Source organism: Gastrolobium bilobum, unplaced genomic scaffold, assembly GCF_033153095.1.
Source record: "Gastrolobium bilobum isolate Gb01-03AN ecotype WA unplaced genomic scaffold, APGP_CSIRO_Gbil_v1 utg1929, whole genome shotgun sequence".
Taxonomy (NCBI): Eukaryota; Viridiplantae; Streptophyta; class Magnoliopsida; order Fabales; family Fabaceae; genus Gastrolobium; species Gastrolobium bilobum.
This window is the reverse complement of record NW_026898961.1, coordinates 432,859-456,241: the sequence shown is the minus strand read 5'-3', so window position 1 is coordinate 456,241 and position 23,383 is coordinate 432,859. Positions and strand designations below refer to the sequence as shown.

The following is a 23,383-nucleotide window of genomic DNA, read 5'->3' as shown; positions in this document are numbered from 1 at the left end:
GTATGATAGACATATATGACCCACTTTCTCTGGAGGAGTGTTGATAAGAAGAGATTTCCTCAAATAAAAGAGACAATATTGTAGTGTTGAGAGAGAGAGAGAGAGAGAGAGAGAGAGAGAGACATAGAGATTTCCTCCTTGATAATACTATTGAGCTATATATAATGTTGTCAAAATCGAGTTTCTACGTAGAAACAGAAGGGAATGGTAGAGACGTAAATCGTAGAAACGACACGAAACGTAAAATTTCTACTACTTAAGATCAAGATAGAAAATTATATATATATATATATATATATATATATATATATATATATATATATATATATATATATGAATGTAAAAAATATATATCACATAAGTCACTACTTAAAATTCAATGAACAACTTTATATTTAAAAGATATAAATGTCATAACTATATAAGACATAAGTCCAAAAATATAAAAAGAGCTTAAGAACTTCTATAATCAAATTTCAAAACATCAAAAGAATAAAGTTTAACAACTCCTAAATGGAAATACAGTAGCCTCCCGCAAGGTTTTTTTCTTCTATATAGCTAGAAGAAGATACTGTGCATTTAATTTGAGGGCAATGGAAATAGGTTTTTTTAAAAATATAAATAAAAATAAAATTAGGTCATTGGTTAAATGTTGACCCAGTTCAGCTTTTTGGTTTAAGTAAAAACGTAAAAACTTGTGTTTTTTACCGTTTTTACGTGTAGTTTTTATCAGTTTTATCGGGGAGAGTTTTTACTTGCGTTTTAACACGTATCACTTTAATAAAAACGTAAATTTTTACGTTTTTATACTAGTTTTTGACAAGAATGGCTGTATACATTTAATAGTATTTGTAATCAATCTAGTTTTGATTTTGGTAAAAATTATAGGAATTCATTGACAGGAGATATCAATTCTCTTATTTTGGGTTAATTTTTGTTTCCTGATATAATCACCTCTGTACAAAGTAAGAAATACATAGATGAATTATCAGTCTATATATTCCATTTTTCTACAAATACATAACCTAAACAAACTCTACAAAGCTCTTACCATTATACCAATCTTAGTGGCTTTACTTTTTTATTAATTAGATTTAGGTATTTATGATAAACAAACAACTTTAGATGAGAACAATTAGGAGTTAATTACAAACAACTTATCAAAAACAGTATCATATGTATATATATTAGGGGTGTTAACGAGCCCAGCCCAGCTTTGATCTTAAAAGGATAAGCCTGTGTTTAAATGTATCAGCCTAACCAAACATGTTACCTGTTATGAATATAATTATCGGCCAGTGGCCTGACTTATTTACAAAAAATAAAAGTCTGATTTATCGCTATTTAAAAAAAAAACAAGACAACAAAAATTTATCTAAATAGAATATACTATCAACTTTTTGAGTTCCCTGTAAAAAGAGATTGGGCTAATGAAAAAGCTTTCAGTGCTGTCCAATATCCCTTCTTTTTCCAAAAAGTGTTTCGAATGATTCTTTTCGATATGGAAGTGCGCTTTTTTGGATGAATCGCTCCCAAAAAGGAATCTATTGATTCTCTCCCAATTGGTTGGACCGTAAGTGCCTACGATAGACAATAACTCCCCCCGAACACAGCTTACAACTTTCATCGTACTGTGCTCTCCAAAGAGCAACTCTTCTCAAAATCTCAAAAGGTGCTGAGTTGGACTCCAACCAATTCCCAAAAGATATAAATTTGTATCAAATTAGAACTAGTAACCAATCCCAACATTGCAGTATTAAAAAAACCCATATAAGCAAAAAATCAGCATTAGTAATTCCATAAATATTCATAAAATTCAATGTATATCGAAATATCATAATATAGAACAAAATCATTCAAAAAGTCTATTTAACCAATAAAATGGGGTGAACTGGATTGAGGAGAGAGAAAGAGCTATTACAAGTAGTATAAAAAATACAAAATAAAAATAAAAATTAATATACTAGCCTAGCCTGAGAGGCTCTAAGGCCGAGCTTTTAAATTGGAGCCTGAAGCCTTTTTATTAAATAAGCTTTTATACAAGTCCAAGCCTAGTTTTCAACAATCAATTTTAGGCATGTAAGCTCAGGCCTTCACGAGTCGAGCCAAAGGCCCCTAATTCGTTTATCACCCCTAATATATATATTAAATTGAACGGAAGTGAAGCTAGACACCTATGTTGCACCGATACCGACACGGGACACGGGATACGACACGACACGACACTCCGACACGTTAATTCTAAGAAATGTTTAATTTCGACACGTTAGGTACACGTTTTGATATTATATAATATTTTTAATTTATGTAATGTATATTATATTTAGTATTCAATAATTTAACAAAAAATAAAGCAAAACTTATAATACCCATCAATTATGCAAAGAAGCATAATATATCTCAAATGTTTATATTAAACTCAATAAAATCGTAATTGTAATCTAACGAATCTAATAGTTGGAACTCAAAATGCAACGCAACGTAACCTTTGAACTTTTTTTGAGTCTTTGCAACGAGTATTGAAGTGTCGGGAAGTGCCGGACACGACACGTCAGGATTTTTGAAGTGTCGGTGCTTCATAGCTAGACACAAGGTTTTCAAATCAAAATTTAGATAAACAAGTAATTATCTTCGTATAGATATAATCAAATAGTTTTTTTTTTGGTGAAGTATAATCAAATGGATTTAACCCAATTGGTCTCATAGTTAAAGAGGTATGTTTTTTTAAAGGGTAATGAGTTTGATTCTTGATAGTTACAATTACTAGGAGAGTGTAGAGACACAAATCCAAAACTGGATTAATCAAGCTATGCGTATCCGTTGATATCAACTAAAAAAAAAGAGACGTGTTTTCTACTTAACGACTAGGATTTAATCCTGGTAGACATTAAGTCATTACTTTCAATTGATTTTTCTAAATATATCAAGCCAATATATATAACATCCTTAAGATCACACTAAGATAAATCCCACGATATAACCATAAAAAATAACAATTTTTTTTATTTTTTACAAAAGTTTATATTTAGGGAAAGATATAGGTTTTTTCACCCTTTTGCCCCTTATTAATTAATAATCATTTTGCCCCTGATTCGAAACTATCTATCAATCTGCCCCTCTTTAATCGACTACTTTGCATGTTTAATCGACTAAATGGTTGTTGGAAGATTTAATCGACTAAATCTCCCTACTTAATCGATTAAAATCATACTGGCTACTCTTTTTTTTGTCAAATATGGAGATTTAGTCGACTAAATAGGGAGATTTAGTCGACTAAATCTCCCAACAGCCATTTTTTGTCTGTTTTGGCCATTTAGTCGATTAAAAATACAAGGTAGTCGATTAAAGAGGGGCAGATTGATAAATAGTTTCGAATCAGGGGTAAAATGGTTATTAATTAATTAATAAAGGGCAAAAGAGTAAAAAGCCGAAAGATATATCTCCATGATCACAGAAGATCATTAACTGTGAGTTTTAATGAGATTACATATTATTTACCAAAACCTATAAATTAAACTCAAACGATAACTAACATGGACGAAAATCAAACAATTTATATGTTAACTATGTGTTGATCTAAAAGATAAAGAGTTTGGTTTGTGAATTCATCATACTAAACTGGAAGTTGTCAAAATTAAAAGTAATTCCTGAGAACCGGTTGGAGGTCTCGTACCAAAAAAGCAACTTCCAATTTTTTTTACGGTAAACAAAAAGCAACTTCCATATTAGATTATTTATTAGAATGAGTTTGATTTAATTACTTATATAATAAACAAGAACTTACACTGTCAATGAATAATTTAAAAAATATTACAAACTTTCATTACTAGTAAAAAAATATTTATAAGGTAACATTTTTTTACTCGTAATATATAAAGTAACACAAATAAGAAGTCAAATTTCTATTTATAATTAATTGAAAGCACCATTGATTTTCAAAATCACTAGGCTATTGTACGCATGCAACAAATTAACATAAAAGTTTATTTTTTCTTCAACAAAAATTATCTCACAAGCATATTTTGAAGCTTTAATAGCAGCATATTTCAAAATTTTATTAGCATTGATCTGTGATATATTCTTAGGTAAATGTAATCCATAACACCATTTTTTTTTATCTTATGATGTTTTTTTATTTTATTTTCTTTTCTTTTGAGGTTTTCTATATTTTTTGGGTGTAAAATTAATTATCGTTTAGGATATTAAAGTTAACAATTTCTAAAAAAAAAATTACAGGCTTAGATATCTAACATTGTAAGGAATAATCAATTAATCAATATTACTTAGAAGTCACATCTTTATGCGTATTATAATTTTATGAATAGTATATATATAAGGAGTTTATATTTATAATTTATTTTCTCTTATAACCTCTTAATTACAATCATTAATATTATCATTGGATCAAAATAATATCAACTAAAAACCGTTAATTTTATTTTGATCCAGCAATAATAAAGCTTATTGTGACTCAAGGGGCTTATATGCATGATTTAATGAGTTCACAAAATCATGTTAAGCGAATTTTTGTAATCACAAAATATGTTTTTTAAAGCAATCCATAATTTGCACTGTTGAATTTATTCTCAAGTTTACTATATAAAATGATGTATACACTCACGTGAGGTGAGCCTTCGCACGAGTCTCACTTCACATTGTAGTTATCTTAGACCATAGGTCTAAACAAGATTTTCTCGGTTTTTTTATCCATGTAAAATAAAATAAATATTTTATCAATTTAATTCTTTTGACAGATTTATCAATCTAATATGAAAAGATGTGCATTTTAGTAATGTATATTCATGTCAATCATCATCCTCATATGTGACTTATATAAAACTCAAGTACTCTACCACTCTATATTCAAGTCACGCACTTCTATCATCCGCATCTTGCATGTGCAAAGCGTGACAAATGGCAGGTTGACTTTTGCACAAATAATACACAAAAACTGTGAATTACTCGTGCGATGCTCGGAGAAAAAAGAATAAAATTGTTGTCGGCCGTCATTGGTTAATCATCACTATTTGTAAATCAACACCTTTATCGTAGCGTAAAGCTCTGAATTATAATATGCTGGAGATGTAAACATAAAGTTATAAATATAAAAGAACAAAAAACACAAAATAGCATACATGTTCCTTGAGACATATCTTAAATAGAAAAAAATTATCGTGTTATTTTGTGATATTTTTGTACTTGAAAAAACTACAGCATGTACGCAGAACTTTGAAAATAACAACTTGCCATCTTATTGAATGAAGTCAAAAATGCTACAGAATCCAGGATAATGCACAATAGTCAATGCGGCCAATATATTTTAGCTGTTTTTTTTTCTATCTTGCATTCCTAGAGCAAAAAGAACACGTCCAACTACCTACAAAAACCAAAAACAAAACAACCATAAATTATATTGGATGAACACTATTTGAGAATAGAAATTTCAAATTAATATAGCAAGACAATCATTAAAGATTGCATTAAAACTTTCCTGTTTAATTGCAATGCATAACTATAATTTATTAATAATAAATTTAACATTTTTGAAATTAGTGAAATATTGGAAAAAAAATGGCGCTAGACAAATAAAAATTACTTACCTATTAGTTATTATCTTAGTCAATGAATCTACTGTGAATTTTAAAATAGTAATGATTAAATCATTTATAATTTTTATTATTAAAAAAAAGTATCATATTGTAATTCTTTTTATCACCTGTATAAGTATTATATAATTTATGTAAACTTTTTGAATTTTGATTTTAGTAATTAAAAAATTAGAGTTTCATTTGGTTTGTACTCTTATCGTTTTAAATGTGAGCATTTTGAATAATAACGGTCAACTTGCAAATGGAATGATTAAATGGAGTTGGGTTATCGAGCAACTATATAGTTATATTTTGACAGCAATTTAAGAGTGTCGTTTTGACTCCCAAAACAGCTTTTCGTGTTCCAATGCATCCATTTAAGAGTTATGTAAACTCTTCAAATTTTGATTTTAGTAATTAAAAAATTAACTTTTCGAATTTTGATTTTAGTAATTAAAAAATTAATGGTATTATAATTCTCTCACATGAATTCGACGTCAATCAATTTTTATCATTATTGGCTCACTTTTTATCACCTGAATAAGTATTGTATCATTTATGTAAACTTTTCGAATTTTGATTTTAGTAATTAAAAAATCAGAGTTTTATTTGGTTTGTACTCTTATCGTTTTAAATGTGAGGATTTTCAATAATACTTGTCAAGTCTACACTCTCTCATTTATAAATCAATCTCAATTCAACGTTAAGTAATAAAAACTCCACTAACTATTAATTACCATTTAATCCAGCAATTAATGGTATTATAACTCTCTCACATGTTGCTTTCCAGAATCCAATGTGTCCATCAACCATTTTTTAAAAATTTCAAATGCATTCAATAACAGTGACTCATTAAGTTATCACATAGAAATTCACGTTAACAGCATTTTAACACATTATCATGAACTATGAAGCATAAGAGTTGATTAATTATTCAAAATCCAAGCCAGATAAGCAAATATATAATAATATTATAATCCATTCAAATATTGTTGTACCTAATGGAACAAAAAGTCCAGAAAATTAACATTTCTATCATGAACATGCATCTGAATACTTTGCAAAACAGTTTAATCAAAAATATTCTTTCGACCAAATTATCTGTTGTATCAGCACATACAACTCGCAATAAGTCAAGGATCTCCTTCCTCCGGTTTTGTGTCTCCAGCTTCACCATCAAACTTATTCCAAAATAATTTTTTCCATGTGTCAGTGTTTAATGCGATAACGATTACAATATAAATGACTAAAGTACAGAACACAGTGAGAATTTACGGGCAAACACTTAACTCTTTCTCCAGTTTAATCTTTTTCAAAGGACGGACAATAGAAGAATTACACTTGTCTTCAACACTATTATTAAAATTCGGAGAGGGTGACAACAGAGACAGAGACACATCTGCATCTCCTGTACTCTCACAGGTTTGAGTCTCATCATCCTGTAAAAAAAAAGTCAAAAATGTCACAACTGTATGTCTATGGAAACAGACACAAACTTCATTCAATTGTTTCTGTTAATTTACTGCAACCCGTCCACGTTCTTGTGATTCAACATCATTGTCGTTGGTGTTATCAAACAGGGTCTCATCTTGCATTATTTTTTTTAAAACGTAAAAATTCAAACCAAATAAACAAACGACATACATTCGTTAATAGAAACACACACAAAAATAAAAAAACGCAACAAATCAAAGATCTTAATTTAGAACGACATACGTTAAACTCCATCACAGACTTAAGAAATGATTGGATAATAGATTCGCTGTTGCAAACCCTTGAAACTTGATATTTTGGCTCGTTCAATGAGTCTAAATGCTTTTTTTTCACATTGACCTTAAACAACATGAATTTCTCATTGAGAATGTTAAGTTCTTCTGGATAAAGCTCCAAATCAGCACCCTACTACAGAAAAAAAAGGAAAAAAATAAAAAAGAAAACATACCAGAAAGGAATTCCAAAGTACAAATACTGTCAATGGATGACAAAATGCTTGAAATAAGTATAAAACCCGCTTGAAATGTTGTGCCCGTATTTCAGCAGCACCCATTCCTAATAAAGCTACACAGTCTTTATCAAACAGTATGAAAGAGGCAACATCAATGTTATCTACTACCCTGACTTGAACATTAAACCTGTCACACACGACAAACAACAGTCAACAAATAAGTACATAACACACTGATTTTTTTACGTCTTAAAAAAACTCTCAAAATAATACTTACTTAGGAAAATAATCGTTCCAGTGTTTTTGACAATTCTTACAAAACCATTTTTCAAAATCCTCGCATACAGAATACGTGCATTTCTTGCGGGACTTGTACCACCAGTTGTACTTCGACTCAATTGATTTTATTGTTCCATAAGTAATGCAAGTAGTAATCTCACTGCAATTATTGATGTCACTAATAGACTTTCTCTCTGTGTCTTTCAGAAAAACATTTTCAAAAGAATACGACGATTTGCTAGACAACTGAGTCAACCTCATACTGCTCTCTATTGGATCAGACGACAACCTAAAACGCAACACAACAGCAAAACAATCACCAAATAGCAAGTTAAAACAACAATTAATGGAAGACACACACACATAATGAAGCGCATTTTTAATAAATTGCGTGTATTTATTTTTTTTTCCTTTTTTTTTAACGAAGCACGTAAAGAGAATGCTCACTTATTTTTGAACTCCACGATTTCAGGAAGACTGGAATCAAATAGAATTCTCGTCATATATTTTGTATTTGTTATCCCTATCTTACCTAATCAATCATGAAAACGTAAGTAACAGAGATTCAGAACACACAAAATAAAAAAATGAAATATATTAAGCACAAATTATTGAAAATGTAATATTTATTTTCGATTTAAGAAAAATATCAAAAGAAGAAAGTTTTTAAACATCTCTCAAGTGTGAACACATTGGTGAAATTGAATGAGGGAGTGACACATCATGAAACTTTCCATTGATGTTTATTCCCTTAGTATATATAATATAATAATGATGATGTGCGACTTAAACATGCATTTTCAAAATATTTGTTTTTACATTAAATTAATAAATCATTTACCAAAAAGAATTAAATGATGAATAGTTACACAATTAGCCTTACATGGTCAAAAACCCAAAATTTCTCTGGGCAAGTTGCAAAAATATTATATTTATTAGAACCAATACAGCTAATTGGACCGTGAAACTAGGAACCAATCCTGTGATCGGGTCTAGTTGACCGTTAAAATCAAATTTTCAAAAATTGGTAAAATTCAATACAAAACAAAAAATTATAATCAACTTTTTTATGGGCTAATATTTTTTATATTATACGAAATAATTTTATTTTTTATAATTTTATTTTTTACATACACATAAAAGTGTGTAAAATCGTTTTTTTTTTCTCTTCTTCTCGTAAGATTCTACGTAAGCCCCAACACGTTTATATGACTGTAAAAAATAATTTTATTTAGATAATTTTATATCCTACAATATAAAGAAATATTAATTTCCTTTTTTATTATGTGAACTGGTCACTATTCAAACAATCGAACCAGTCTATTTTTTTTTGAAAACTTTTTGTATTACATTAATTATTTAATCCCTAATTTATAACTAATACTCAACAGTTTTCGTTGTGTAGGCAACTAATGTGGTCTTTATAAGGCCTAGGGCACTCCCAACCTTTGAGCTAGCTTTTAGGGTGGTGTATCCCAAGGTTCTTTATATGAGACAAATAAAAACTTGTAATACAATAAAAACTTAGATTTTATTTTAATAAGAAATTTTACTTCTTTTTTTTTTCGCTATTCAACATAAAATTAGTATATAGAAAAGGAGAAAATCAGTTTATAAATTTTTACAAATTATACTATGTACTCCCAGAAGTACATTAAATTATATTATGTACTTCTAAAAATATATAATATAGTTTGTAAATAAATTTTTTATAAATATAACCCTGTATAAAAAATTATACAAGTTTGAATATTGAAAACATTGATTCAACACAAATACATCATATCTAGCTACTTTATGAGATGTTCTGACATCACAATGTCGTTACAACATGCCACCTATCAATTAAACTTAAACTGACAAAAGTAGGTTGTATCAGTGTTTTGAAAAAAAGTTCAAAGATATTCCCGCTTTTGCAGCCACCACTGCAAATGCATATGCACATGAAACTCCTTGCTACGTTCATTATATTTTTCACCATGGCACTCTAGCTTCCTTTCTTGATTGGATTGGTTCCATTTCCACCATTTTTGGCACTTGGCTATACAACTGAGGTGGCACGGAATTGGAATCATTGGTAAGGATCACTTTACCAACCTCACATTTAACATGGCTTCTTAAATTTGTATCCTTTTTTTTTTTTTTTAATCATTTTTCACTATAGTTGCAGTTTGTTTTTGATGGATCATGAATGGGAATTTTGTTAAATCCAAATAAATAGTGCACAGTTCAAAGCAAGTGCCAAAACCCAGCATGCAAGTTTGTCTTTCGATCCTTAAATACCACAAATATAAGCAAGGTTGTCTTTTGACAAAAGTAGGAATCTCCAAACATCTCATGATTTCAGTTCAACTGTGTCCTTCACTGTTTTGCAGAAAACCCATTTGCAGAAATATGCTTTGCTGTTGTAACTGTGATTCACAAAAGTACATGTTAGGCAAGAGAAATTTTTCATTCAAATTTCCAATCATTAATGTCTTTGGTGATGCTACCTTTGTGCAGAATATAAAGCCCATTGATCGAGAAAAGTGGCAATTATATTTATAGCACAAACAGTTCCCTCTCCCAATCTCTGATTTGCACAAGTTACTCTGAGCATCCCTTTTCGAAGCTCTGGTTGGTGTTGCACTTGCCTAACTTATTGCATAATTAAAAATTCTGCTATTAGTTACCAATTTAATGAACACATTGATTTTAATCCAAGTTACTTACCATGTTCTTGTTTGTGGTATGATTTCTTTGCAAATTCATTTTATTGTTCACATTTGTTTTTCCCTTAGAGAGAAGAATGCTGATGTTTCTTATTTACCTGGGTGTGAATTGTAAAATTTCTCCTATTTAGCTTATTATAGTTGGTTCCTGTCATTTCATGGTGTTTCTTTTCTGAGATGCTAACATTGGAGGCTTTATGGCTGCAAGTTCTTTTATGATGACATATATAAAACTAAGGTAGGCTAGGAATCTGAATAGTTTAACATGTTGATTGTCTATTATTTTTGAAGATTAAAGATTCTATTTTCAATGACCATTTCAATCAGCTTTGAAAGTTTAGATCCTTTTGTACTTAAAAATTACAAGCCTTCATGTTGTTTAGCTTTATGGAATTCTTCAGTGCAGATAATCAGGTCATTATTGGACCTTCAAATTAAAATTTTTATAATCATATTGGCTGGTAGAATGACTCAAGCTAGTGTTGGAGGAAGCCTGCAAGAGGATCTTCAAGAGGCAACCTTGGTTGGAAACACAAATGGTTTTAAGGCTAATATGAATAGTGCTCTTCAAATTTCATCATCCCAGAGGGGACTTCTAGGTGATGAAAGCCTTCATACAAGGAAATCAAGAATGTTGGCATGTATTGCCAATATATTTAAACTGCAGAGATTCATACCCCATGCTAATTTCAAAAAACCTTTCAATGGATTTTGTGCAATGAAGATTGATTGGACTTCTCTCTGGAGTATCAGCATACAATGGATTAAGAATCCTTTAAACATGGCCCTTCTTTCATGGATAATTTGTGTTGCTGTCTCAGGAGCAATTCTTTTTCTTGTTATGACCGGAATGTTAAACAAAATCCTTACAAAGAAGTCACAGAGGAACTCATGGTTTGAGGTCCACAATCAATTTCTCAATGCTCTATTTACTCTCATGTGTCTGTACCAGCATCCAAAGCGGTTCTACCATCTTGTACTTCTTTGCAGGTGGAAACCAAAGGACATCACAATCCTCAGAAAAATATACTGCAAGAATGGCACTTGCAAGCCTCATGAATGGTTCCACATGATGGTGGTTGTGGTGCTACTCCATGTCAATTGCTTTGCTCAGTATGCATTGTGTGGCCTTAACTGGGGTTTTAATAGATCTGAAAGACCTGCTATTGGTGTTGGTATATGTATCTTCATTGCAATTGTTGCTCCAGCACTTGCAGGCATTTACTGCATTGTCAGCCCTCTAGGCAAGGAGTATGAAGCTGATGAAGAAGCACAGAATCATGCTCCTACTTCTACTGCATTTGCATCAAGAAATTATCATAGCCTTGTTGAGTACACACCTCAATGGAAAGGTGGACTATTTGATCTTTTGGACAATGTTTATGTGGCTTATCTTACTCTCTTTTGTAGCTTTTGTGTCTTTGGAAAGAATATGGAAAGACTTCATTTTGGTAACATGTATGTCCATATAGCAACTTTCCTCCTCTTCTGCATGGCTCCCTTTTGGATCTTTCATCTGGCAACCTTGAATATTGATGATGATATTGTTAGAAGAGTTATGGGGTTGATAGGTATATTGCTTTGTGTGCTTGGTTTACTCTATGGTGGGTATTGGAGGATCCAAATGAGGAAAAGATTTAACTTGCCACCAAATAAACTTTGTTGTGGGAAGCCAGCAGTGACAGATTGCATTCAATGGCTATTTTGTTGCTGGTGTTCTCTTGCACAGGAAGTTAGAACAGCTGAATTCTATGACATAGTTGATGACAAATTTATCTGCAAGAAACACACTGAAAGCTGTGTTCAATCATTGCCTCCTGAAGACAGAGTTCCTCAAGTTAGATCAATGTCCACTTCTTCACTTCGGGGCAGTCCTAGGTTGTCCAAAATCTGGTCTGAAGAGTCAAATGTTGAGTTTTCTAGGGAAAGAAAGCAAAACGTTATGGAAGTGCCTATTCCACTGTCTATTCAAATTGAAGACAGTTACAGCAAAAGACATAAAGAGAAACCTTGATGATATTATAAGGCTTTTAGAAGTCATGGTACAGATTAATCTGTTATAGTAATGTTAATTCTGATGAAATCATCTATGCATTTCAAAATAGACCTTTTGCATTTGTAATCTTTATAGACCTCTTTTAAAGTCAGTTGGTGAGATATTATTATCTCGTGTTTGATAATTTTCAAAATATTTTGTTAAAAATTCGAAATTTACATATTAAAAGCTGTGCAAATAAATATAATATTGTAAATGTACATGAATGCAAATTGCTTAAACAGCAATGATTGATGAAGATATGTGTGAGGTGAACATTGATGCCTGGAATAAAGGAAAGTCCTTATTAGGCAACTTGTTGAATCTGACCGTTTCCCTTTCAAATTCAAATATATCACTTTGACAAAACCTCTGTTCTATTGTTAGTCTTTCTTAAACAAACTTCACACAAGTTGAGTATCATAGCTTGGATCATAAACGCATATTATCTAAATGACAAATGCTAACGAATGTGTCAATTCTTAAGAATAAAAAATGAAAAGTATTAAATAAAAGGGAAAAATTTACAAATACCACTAACATTTCTCTTAGAACCAAAAATGTTCCTAATCTTTTTATTAATTAATAATGCCCATTTAAAATACTCATATCCCAGTCAACTTCAAATATATAACTGTTAATTTTTATCACATTATGACTATTTTGCCCTGTAATTGTCTAAAAATATAGAGCAGCGTGATTTGGCTTCTACCTTAGTTTCCCCCAAATACTAAGGGTTTCTTTAAGGGCGTTTGGTACAGGAGAAATTTTTATTTGTCCGGGAATCTCAATTTTCAAAAATATGATTTTTACATTCAGTTTACCATAATATCTGGAAATTTAAAATTTAGAAAAATTCAGTTTCCCGGGAATTCGGCCAAATGCCGTGTACCAAACGCCCCGAGCAAGTATGGAGGGTAAAGAAGAAAAAGAGTTTACCAAAAAAAAAAAGGAAGAAGAAAAGGATTCTCGAAACCGGTAATTGATACTCTTTATTAAGTTAGAATTTTGCTTTTTCTTATATGAGTGTAACAAAACAACAAAAATTTAAATTGGGGTATGAGTGTTTTGAATTCGACCCAATCCTTTAATAAAAATCAAGCAGAATCATATAATTGAAATTATTGTTTTATACATGAGATATAAAAAAAGTTTATCTAATTATTTCTCCATATTAATTATAAGTTGAAATTTGTTGATATGTAAATTGATTTTTTATAATATTTGTTCATACAAAAAATATGTTAACTAATAATAACATTTTTTTTATAAAAAATATTATGAAAAAAAATTGACATATAAATAAATATTAATAGTAATTGTTAAGAATAAAAAAAATAAAATATTATTTTTATTTATTACCATTGCATATATTATTTTGCATGCTTTTTAGATGACCATCAAGAGTTTTTGACCATTATAATACAATTTTAAAAAACTATCAAAATAATATTGTACATTTTGATTACGTTGTGGAGGTACAGAATAAGATAAGTCATAAATTAATATTGGATGGTTTCCTTTTTCGAGGTAGAAGTGTAACAAAAATATTATTTTAAATAACAATTGATAAAGTTGTTAGATATATAAAAAGAACAAAAATTATTGATATGTTTTTTTTTAGGAGGGAGGGGTTGCTCAATCTTTTAGCAATTGATTTTGAACTCTTACCGACAAATAATTAAAGGGCAATTGCAAAACAGTCACAATGAACAGTGTTATTCAAAATATACTTTAATAAAATTTTGAAATTTTCGGTCAACAATTGCATCTATGACACATTCCACATCTTCATCATCACATATATCATTACCAATGTAGTATATAGCATCCTTATCAATTTTTTGGTGAATTCTTCCCTTCAGCTCATTGTATGTAGTGTCTCGTTTGATTTTCAACATTTTTTTTCCTTCAAATTGAACATCATTGGAGTTTTCATAATGCTTTCCATCATAGTAGATCATTATAACATACATGTTTGGACTGGTGCTCATCTTGTGCACGATTTTGGGAGTACAGTTCGGATTTTGGAGGTTTGGGTTCAGATTTTGAGGGCAACAAATGAAAATATAAGTGCAATGACAATGATTTCACAATAGTAAGGCTTTAGAGATGGAGGGATGAACAGAATCATGATTGCAAGGGTTACATATGACAAACAAGAGAGATATTGGTTTACAAAATGATAATATTTGAAATGAGACCGAGAAAGTGCAAAATATAGGGTTTCTGCCGACATTTAATCGATTAAATATTGTGTCTTAATCGATTAAATGTCCCGAAATTTAATCGATTAAGAGGAATATTTAATCGATTAAATTTTGGGTCAATGTTTTTTCTGAATTTTGACCGTTTAATCGATTAAAACTTCATGTTAATTGATTAAAGAGAGGCAGGTTGGTGGATAGTTCTGGACGAGGGGCAAATTTGTTATTAATTAATTAATGAGGGGTAAAAGGGTCAAAAAGCCAAGGGATATAAGTCTTTTAAAAGTTAGGAGTGTTATTGATTAAAAAGAAGTTTAGCAGCCTTTTTTATTCTAAAGAAAATGTTAGGGGTATTTATAAAAAAAATTCCTAAATAAAAATTTGGCCTTTTTAAAATGTTATATTTTTTATTTTATTTTTATTTTTTAATTCCATCACAATTGTCCCAAGAATGTAAATGAGTTGGATAAGACTAAGTTTTGGTCTAAATAGGCCATTAGCCTATTGTAGGTTAAATTATAAGTAGGTCTAATTTATTATAAAAAAGTAAAAGATTTGGCATTTGCCTATTAATTTCTTTAAGCCTATCAAACCTTCAATATCGATTAAGATTTAAAAATATATCCATAAAATAATATTTTTATTAATTAAAATATTAAATAATTATTTATTTTATTTTAATCAAAATAAAAAATACGATATAAGCCAGCTTACTTGTAAGTTAGGCGGCCTTGGGATTCTTTTCTAAACACTTTTTTCAAGGTTCAAGTCTGTTTTATTTTATTAAATATATCATATCATATTTGACCTGGTATAAATTGTGTCATAGGGCGCCGTAATACATTCTCTGACCCATTTATACTCCACTAGATAATATTTGTTAGCAAGACCTTGTCTAGAAAAGGAAACTGAAAGTTATGCAGAATATTAAAATAAGAAGCATATGCAACTTGTATTAGAACAAGTAGCGGGGGGAAAGGTGAATACGGGAACAAAAATAGTTCATAATTACAAGTAGAGTTCTATACACCTGCTAGAATTAAAGTAACCATTTTCAAGATCATCTGTGCCAGACTCAATCAAAAGTGCTCTCCCATTCTCAACAGCAAAGAGGCCTTTCCAATTACTGCATAATCGTGTTAACAATTATAACTTTCACTTTTTTTTGTTCATTTTAATTTTGAGAGGTGTTTCAAGTAGGGGTGTAAATGAGTCGGGTAGATTATTAGGGACTTACAGCCTAGCCTATCTTAGGCCTAACCTGGCCTGTTCTATTTTTTGAATAGAGCAGATTTAGACTTTTAGAAAAGTTCATTTAAAATTAGGCCATAGCCCCATTTTAAAAAGTCTGGCTTAAAAGCCTACAAGCTAGCCTTTTAATTTTTAACAATATAATATATTTATGATATATATTGTTCACTTAAAGATATTTTTTAATATCATGATTTATAATACTAATTTTTAAAGTAATAGGATTTATGTTATTTTAACAAATAATAAATATTTATTTTAAATTTAATATTAAATTAAATTAGTAAAAGAAGTGCAAATTATATATATTTATGTGTGCGCGTGTTATTTGTTATATTTTGTATAGGAAAATTTTCAATGACTTCAAATATGCATTTAAAATTTTATTTCTTGCAACAGATTATACTTCACCTTAAAAATTGTTTATAACTTATCATGTATGATTGGACGTTACTTTGTTTAAAAATAAGCAATTATTTTTCAAGAATGTGAGGTTTGAGTGACGCAAAAGGTGAAAATGATTAATCAAAGCTAGACAAAAGATAGGAAGAATGCTCACTAAAAGGTTGTGAAGGTTGCCAAGAATAAATAAAAAGCTCAAAAAAATATTATTTCATGTGTTGTTATGAACATTATTTAAGAATCTTTGTGATCTTGTTAGAAAAATTGTTTGAGAATTTTTAATGAAATTTTCATGTGATCTTTGTGAATAAGAAATTTTAAGAACATTATTCTTAAAAAATTTATGTGATCTTTATAAACATTATTTCATGTGTTGTTAATGAAAATATTATTTCATGTAGTGTTTTAAAATCCCACCGCGCCCCCCGGGTCAACCCTGACCCCTCCCCTCTGAGGGTTGGGGTCACAAGTAGAACCCTATATGCATATCGACCCCTCCAACCCCCAAAACCCAGCCGGATTTCAGTGACTTCCGGGTCAAAGGGGGTCACTGCATGCTTTTTTTTTTTAAATTCCATGAAACAACATCGTTTTATTAAAAAATAAAATAAAAATGCTTGCAAACCTAAATCTAATCGTTCTCTTCTCTCCCAGAGACCTAGACGTCTTCAATCTTCATGATATGCCTCCAGTATAGATATGATTTTAAGCCAAAAAGATAAAGAATCTTGGTCAATCTTGAATAATAAGGGCTAGAATTGTTATTAAATTGATAAATCTCAATCAGATACATTGTTACTGATTTTCTGTTGATTTTGTAGGGAAACAGGACAAAAAGAAGCCCATTTGGAAGTACCAGGCTGAAGTCCCACGCTATTAGCGTGAAACCCGCGCTAGTAGTGCCAGAAGAAATTTTTCATCCAGAGACTCCCATGCTATTAGCGTGGAAACCACACTAGTACCGTGAACCTTCAGTATGCTGATTAAAACTCCCACGCTATTAGCGCCAAACTAGCGCTAGTAGCGCGGGAGGTACAGGAAAATCTTTATTCTATCTCAGACTGAATCAAAGGAAGATTGGACCAAGATACACAATAAAGATTCGATCAAGATTTCTAAACAAGGCATAAACTCTATAAATAGAGACTCAAACCTCAGAGACAAACAATCTTTGGCTGAAGAGAATTCTTGGAGGCTCACGCTGGAGATCAGGATTCCTACGGAGTTGAAGAACGAAGATCATTGATTTTTCATCTTCTTCTTTTTCTTTATTGTTTTCATGAATACTTTTTATTTCTTTAATTTGTTTAAGCCAGCTATTTCTGGCTGGTTTATTTTTGTAGTTGGGATCATGGACCCAATGTGAATCCTTTATATTTTCTATATTGTTTTTATAATTTAACTAGTTAGTTTATTTTATTCTACCTGTGTTAATTTTTCCATATCCTGTTTGGATCTGATCACTCTAAATTATAGGGCTTTGAGAGTTATGACTCACAATATACATATTGGGGTTTTAATCTGGACAATGATAGAATAACAATTTGTGCATGACCTAGACAAAGACTTACATAGATTGCAGACTTATAATTCATTTGCTTAATGCTTAATTCAAGAGGGATTACTAGGACATTAAAATTCTAATTGGGTTAAAGGGTTGAAATCACTAAGACATTAGGGTTCAACTATTTTATAGGGAAATAATGAATTGTCTGAGTAAACCGATTAGTTAATTATAAAATACAATATAGGAATATAAGGGAGGATCGGAGGTGAAGTGCATCCTGGCTACATATTTTTTACAAATTTTCATCAATATTTTCTTACGTTCTTGATATTTTCTTGCATGCGTTCAAAATTAATTGTTATTAATTTTCTGTTTTAAATTTAATTGTTTTTAAATTCTGTTTCAATTATCTTCACAACTCAAACCAATTTTTATTTTCCAACTTAAAGGGAATAGTTAAACTAGTACTTGGTGCATTAATCCTCGTGGGAACGATACTCTACTTATCACTTTATTACTTGAAATGAACGGTATACTTGCCTATTTCGCAACACTTCACCTCGTTTCCGTGAATCTGCTAGAAAAGATAAGAATTTTACCCATTCAAATGAAATTCTTACAGTCATTGATGGAAAATAAAAACTCATTCTTACTTCCTTTAAATTTTCCTTTGTTATGTACCTTTTTAAAAGAAGCTGAACCGGGTCAGCATAGTGACCCATTAGAATATGAGTTTTGTACTTTAATATCTTGATACTTTAATTAGGTTGTGTAATACTGACTTGTGGTTGTAATTGGTGAATTATGTTAAGTATATTTTGAATCTTTGATTATTGGTGGTTTGTTTTTTCATATTTGCGTATAGGATATATATATTTATATTTTTTTAATATATAAAACCGGGTCAGCGTAGGGACCCTGTGACCCCCCGGTTGAACCTGTGACCCCGTGACCCCTGACTTCGGCCGGGGCGATGGCCGGGCCGGGTTTTTAAACACTGATTTCATGTAATCTTTGCGAATAAGAAATTTTATCTTTTATATTTTAGTTTGGTTTGTGCCTATAGATTTTAGTTTGTAATTACTCGGTAGGCCTTATAGGTCGATTAAGGCTTTTTAGTTATTTTACAATAGGTTAGGCTTGACTTATAAATCAAACTTTTAATATGCTAGTATAGGTTCTAATTATTTTACATAAGCTTAGGTTATTAAAGCCAAAGCCTGATCTAACCTAGCCCATTTATACGCGAGTTCCAAGGCCTAAAGTAATTCCAGCAAGAGGAATATATATATATATATATATATATATATATATGGGGCAGGATCATTTAACACCGATGTCAAACTTTAAAATTTGTCACAAAATTTCAACCATTGATTTTCGTCAATCATTGGGAATTAAACTTGTTAATTAGTTATTAATTCTCAATAAATAATAATCATTGATTGACGAAAATCAACGGTTAGGATTTGGTGTCAAAGGATCCTGCCATATACATATATATATATATATATATATATATATATATATATATATATGGAAGGTACAATAAAAAATATTACCCTCATTATTAATTGTTAATTTTTCTTAGGGATTAATATCTTTCATGTTGTAAGAGATAATTTTTATCTCCTACACACATATAAAAGTATATGGTGCCCTTTTTTTATGTATGTATGAGAGATAATATTATTTTCTAAAACATAAACATTAAGCCCTTTTACTTATATATAGCTATTCTAACTAAATTTTAGATAAAAGTTCATATGAACCTTTAGATGCAAGATGAGAGTTCTAATATATATGTTATGTGTGTGTGTGTTGCGGTTCATTTTATTTTTGGATCTAATATAACTATGATTGTATTGAACAAATTGACCAGGTCCACAAGCCAAATATGTACCACAAATCAGTGTGGTTGTTTTGAGCTACATGCATAAATCCTTATATGGCTACATGCATGGTACAAAGTATATGCTCTTAGCTGTCAATGGACCACAATTTCACAACCGTGAATTATGGCTAAAGGGCTAATACAAGTCCCGGCAACGATCGGCGATATAGATCACGAGGCTGGCTTTGCCACAAAGTCACCATGTTCTCTTGTTGCCTATCCTCCCACCCTGGTGACCTCAAATCCCTCACAACAAGCCACGTATTGAAATACTCTCTAAACTGCGTGATTAGGCCATTTTTCACTGTCCAAACGTGCACCCAATAAGCCTTACCTTCCCATCCCTCGGCGATCACGGTGTCTCCGATGGCGGTGACGCTCCTCGGCTCGAACCGGAACCCTTTGTTGTGAGCTGTCTCCCCTGTTAACACCTTCATCATGTGTTGACACTGTGGGGGGCCATGGAACCACCACTCAAGGTCATTTGCTAGCAACTTTGCCACCATTTCCATTTGACCTTGTCCCAAAAGTGCCTTGTAGAGTGCTTCAACTGTTCCCTTGTTTTCTATTTCCACCTTCTCATGCCTCTCTTTCACAGGAGTAATTTCAAAGTTGCATCCTTCCATTTCTGAAATTTTTAATGGAGCTTCTATTTATGTGTTTCTTCTAGTTTTTTTTGGAAGTAGCTTCCTCTCTTTGTGCATGGTAATATGGCATGGATGGCTCTACCTTTTTATAGGCCTAGCTAGGGAGATAAATGTCAAAGTTTTATAGTTCCTTATTTTAGATGGTTCAATAGGATATAAACGGTGGAGATTGATTACTTTATGTGATGGAGGGTTAGATGATGTGGACTAGTTCCGAACTTGTAGCTGTGATTAATGTTGCACGTGTGAACTGACACAATTGGAATGATACCAAAGATCGTAATCATTCATTGATTTCATTTTACATAATTTATTGATAAAATTGTGACATAATGTTCTAAAATTTCATATTAAAAGGAAATGGTAAGTTATATTTATAAATTTTTTTGTTTATAAACTCTTACAAACTACACTAAGTATGCCCGGTCATACTTTAATCATACAGTGTACGACCGGTCGCACTTAATGTAATTTACAAAAAAAAATTTGTAAACAGATCATGTCCCTAAAAAAAATATGAGAATATAGAAAAAAAATACATTTAACAACAATCATTAGCTACTAAACTGTGATGCTTTTAGGGGGACATAACGATGTGAACTTGAGATGTACGCGCGTGATAAAGCCAAAACCAAATTAGGTATATCTCTAGAATGACTAATCTACCCCCTAGGGAAGTTTGGCTTGTCATTTTGAAAACGTCAACATTCTCTGAATATTTTAGGTATAATCTAAAAGTGCTTTGAACTTAAAAGTGACACCTTTGGAATGATGTATGCATGCCATTTCTTTCTTATTTTTAATTAATTATGGCTACTAATAAAAGAAGATGATTTCAAATATGAATAATCTCTTTGCAAATATGTAAATGTCCCTATCTTTTACCTTTGTTAGTGGGGATTTAATTGGAAGTGAATTTTTTATTTATGATTATGAATAAAAAGTTAAAAATGTGTTTTTTGAATATCAAACGAGTGTATCGGCCAAGAGATATTGTCCTTAATCATTCACACGCTAAAAATATGTAGGAGACATTTGTGCATTTAGAAAAACTTAACGTTCTTTGAATCTTTTATGTGTATTACAAAAATGCTATGAGCTTTAAGTGACACTTTAGGAAAGTTGTATGCATGATCTTTTCTTGTTTTATCCACCTACCATTGCCGATTTGCTTCTCAAAACATCCGTAAGTAAAATTAAAGACAAATGAATTTGCCGTTTTCCTTTGTCAGACTTACTTTAGATTATAGTATTATTGGCAGATGGGGAGAAAACAGAAAAGATCATAAGAACATGGCTACTCTTGTGGGCATAGATGAGAACAAAATTTGTTTCATATAATGTAAAGAAAGCAAGGCAAAACAAAGTTCTCATTTGTGCCAATATTTATGATGTATAATATGTCTAATTTATGATTATTCATAGATTATAAATATCTATTCATAGAAAGCAAGGCAAAATTCCCGATTCTGCCAATATTTATGATTAATATGTCTAATTTGTATTATTCATAGATTATAAATACAAATGATTAACATTTTCTCGTTCATTATGAAAATTGTCTAGTATTTAAATTTTTTGAAATAATATAAGTTTCTCATAATTAGCTTAAGTAGAACTTAATATAAACTATTTATAAACTCAATTACTAAGTAAGTTTAATAGTTTATGACATAAATACCCTAATGACGTTTGTGAGTTGTGACGTTTTCTGAAGAATATTTTAAGCATCTTGCGCTGCTAGACCGGACAATAAAACAGAGCTCATAGATTACCTGAGGACATCAACAACCATAAGTGTTCCACGAATATAGTGGGGAAGCAGTATATTCGATCACTAAAATGAGTAAATTCCAGTATTCAACCGAAAAGAGCGTGTTAATGGTTGATTACTAAATATCCTTTTGTCTTTTAATTTGTATTTTTATTCATCCAAATCCTTGTCTTCTTTTTTTTCTTAACCAATTTATACCAACCCTAACTTTTAAATCTTGGAATTAAGTCATATACCAAAAATTGGACCGTATCCAAAAAATAAAAAATAATAAAATATGACAAAAAAATATAACATTATGGCTTTATTTCTACAAATTAAAATTTAGGATGAGGAGATCATTGCCTCAATTTCAAGGTCAAGGCGTGACCCTAATTCATTAAACAATTACAAGTAACTTATAAACAACTTTTGAATTTAAACCTAGGTTATACCTTCTTTCTAAGTGGAGAGCGACTATATATACCAGTTGATCTACATTTTGGGGTTAAAATATTAATTATAGGGAATTCCCTTGTTTGAAAATTAGAATTGTTGGAGAATAGTATTGAGAGAAAGAATGAAGGACGGAGAAAGCAAAGAATTCTCCACAGAAGAGGCTGATCTTCTTGAGAGGAGTATTCGTAGATCTAAAGAACAAGAAGGAAGGAGTGTTGTTTCTTATAAAGATTCTCTGTTACATTTAAATGGAGGGTCAAGTGAAGAGAAGGAGACAGAGGTTCTTGAGAACCTAGGATTTGAGGAGGATGAAGAATCCCAGTTCATGGAAGAGTGCAACCAATCTGTTGATGATCCCTTCTGCCCCTCATATCGTTTTGAAAAGGAGATTCACAAAGAAAGCTGCAAACCTTGGAGGATGGCAGTTATTGTGAAACTTTTAGGAAAGCGTGTGGGGGTGAAGTTTTTTCAAAATAGGTTGTTGAAGATGTGGAATTTAAGCGGCTCTTATGAGTTCATTGATATGGAGAATGATTATTTTTTATTTCGGTTTGACAAGATTGAGGACTACAATTTTGTTTTGCAAGAGGGTCCTTGGATTGTAGCTGATCATTATGTAATGGTTCAACGTTGGCGTCCCTTCTTTAACCCTCATGATGATGATTTCAAGAAGCTGGCTGTATGGCTACGTATTCCAGGTCTCCC

General features: G+C 30.9%; 3 protein-coding genes across 3 annotated transcripts; 1 reads left to right on the top strand and 2 right to left on the bottom strand.

Moving 5' to 3' along the window:
- Positions 1 to 6,859: 6,859 nt before the first annotated feature.
- Positions 6,860 to 8,315, bottom strand: LOC133285810 (uncharacterized). The gene is made up of 5 exons (XM_061483092.1): positions 8,260 to 8,315; positions 7,856 to 8,101; positions 7,597 to 7,720; positions 7,305 to 7,487; positions 6,860 to 7,027 (listed from the first exon to the last, which is right to left on the bottom strand). The coding sequence occupies exons 1-5, from the start codon at positions 8,313 to 8,315 to the stop codon at positions 6,860 to 6,862; spliced, it is 777 nt and encodes a 258-aa protein (XP_061339076.1).
- Positions 8,316 to 10,989: 2,674 nt separating this feature from the next.
- On the top strand, positions 10,990 to 12,537 carry LOC133285809 (uncharacterized). The gene has a single exon (XM_061483091.1). It carries the CDS (start codon positions 10,990 to 10,992, stop codon positions 12,535 to 12,537), a length of 1,548 nt encoding a protein of 515 aa, XP_061339075.1.
- A 7,410-nt stretch (positions 12,538 to 19,947) lies between these two features.
- On the bottom strand, positions 19,948 to 20,445 carry LOC133285808 (senescence associated gene 20-like). Its single transcript, XM_061483090.1, has one exon. The coding sequence runs from the start codon at positions 20,443 to 20,445 to the stop codon at positions 19,948 to 19,950; it is 498 nt and encodes a 165-aa protein (XP_061339074.1).
- Between the last annotated feature and the right edge of the window lie 2,938 nt (positions 20,446 to 23,383).

Excerpts from the sequence above, each read along its gene's own strand:
- LOC133285809 (XM_061483091.1), top strand. The coding sequence starts at position 10,990 with ATGACTCAAGCTAGTGTTGGAGGAAGCCTGCAAGAGGATCTTCAAGAG.
- LOC133285808 (XM_061483090.1), bottom strand. The coding sequence starts at position 20,445 with ATGGAAGGATGCAACTTTGAAATTACTCCTGTGAAAGAGAGGCATGAG.
- LOC133285810 (XM_061483092.1), bottom strand. The coding sequence starts at position 8,315 with ATGACGAGAATTCTATTTGATTCCAGTCTTCCTGAAATCGTGGAGTTC. Across the intron at positions 8,102-8,259 it reads ATCGTGGAGTTCAAAAATAA|GTTGTCGTCTGATCCAATAG; the intron begins GTGAGCATTCTC and ends GTTGCGTTTTAG. Across the intron at positions 7,028-7,304 it reads AGTCTGTGATGGAGTTTAAC|GATGATGAGACTCAAACCTG; the intron begins GTATGTCGTTCT and ends TTTTTTTTACAG.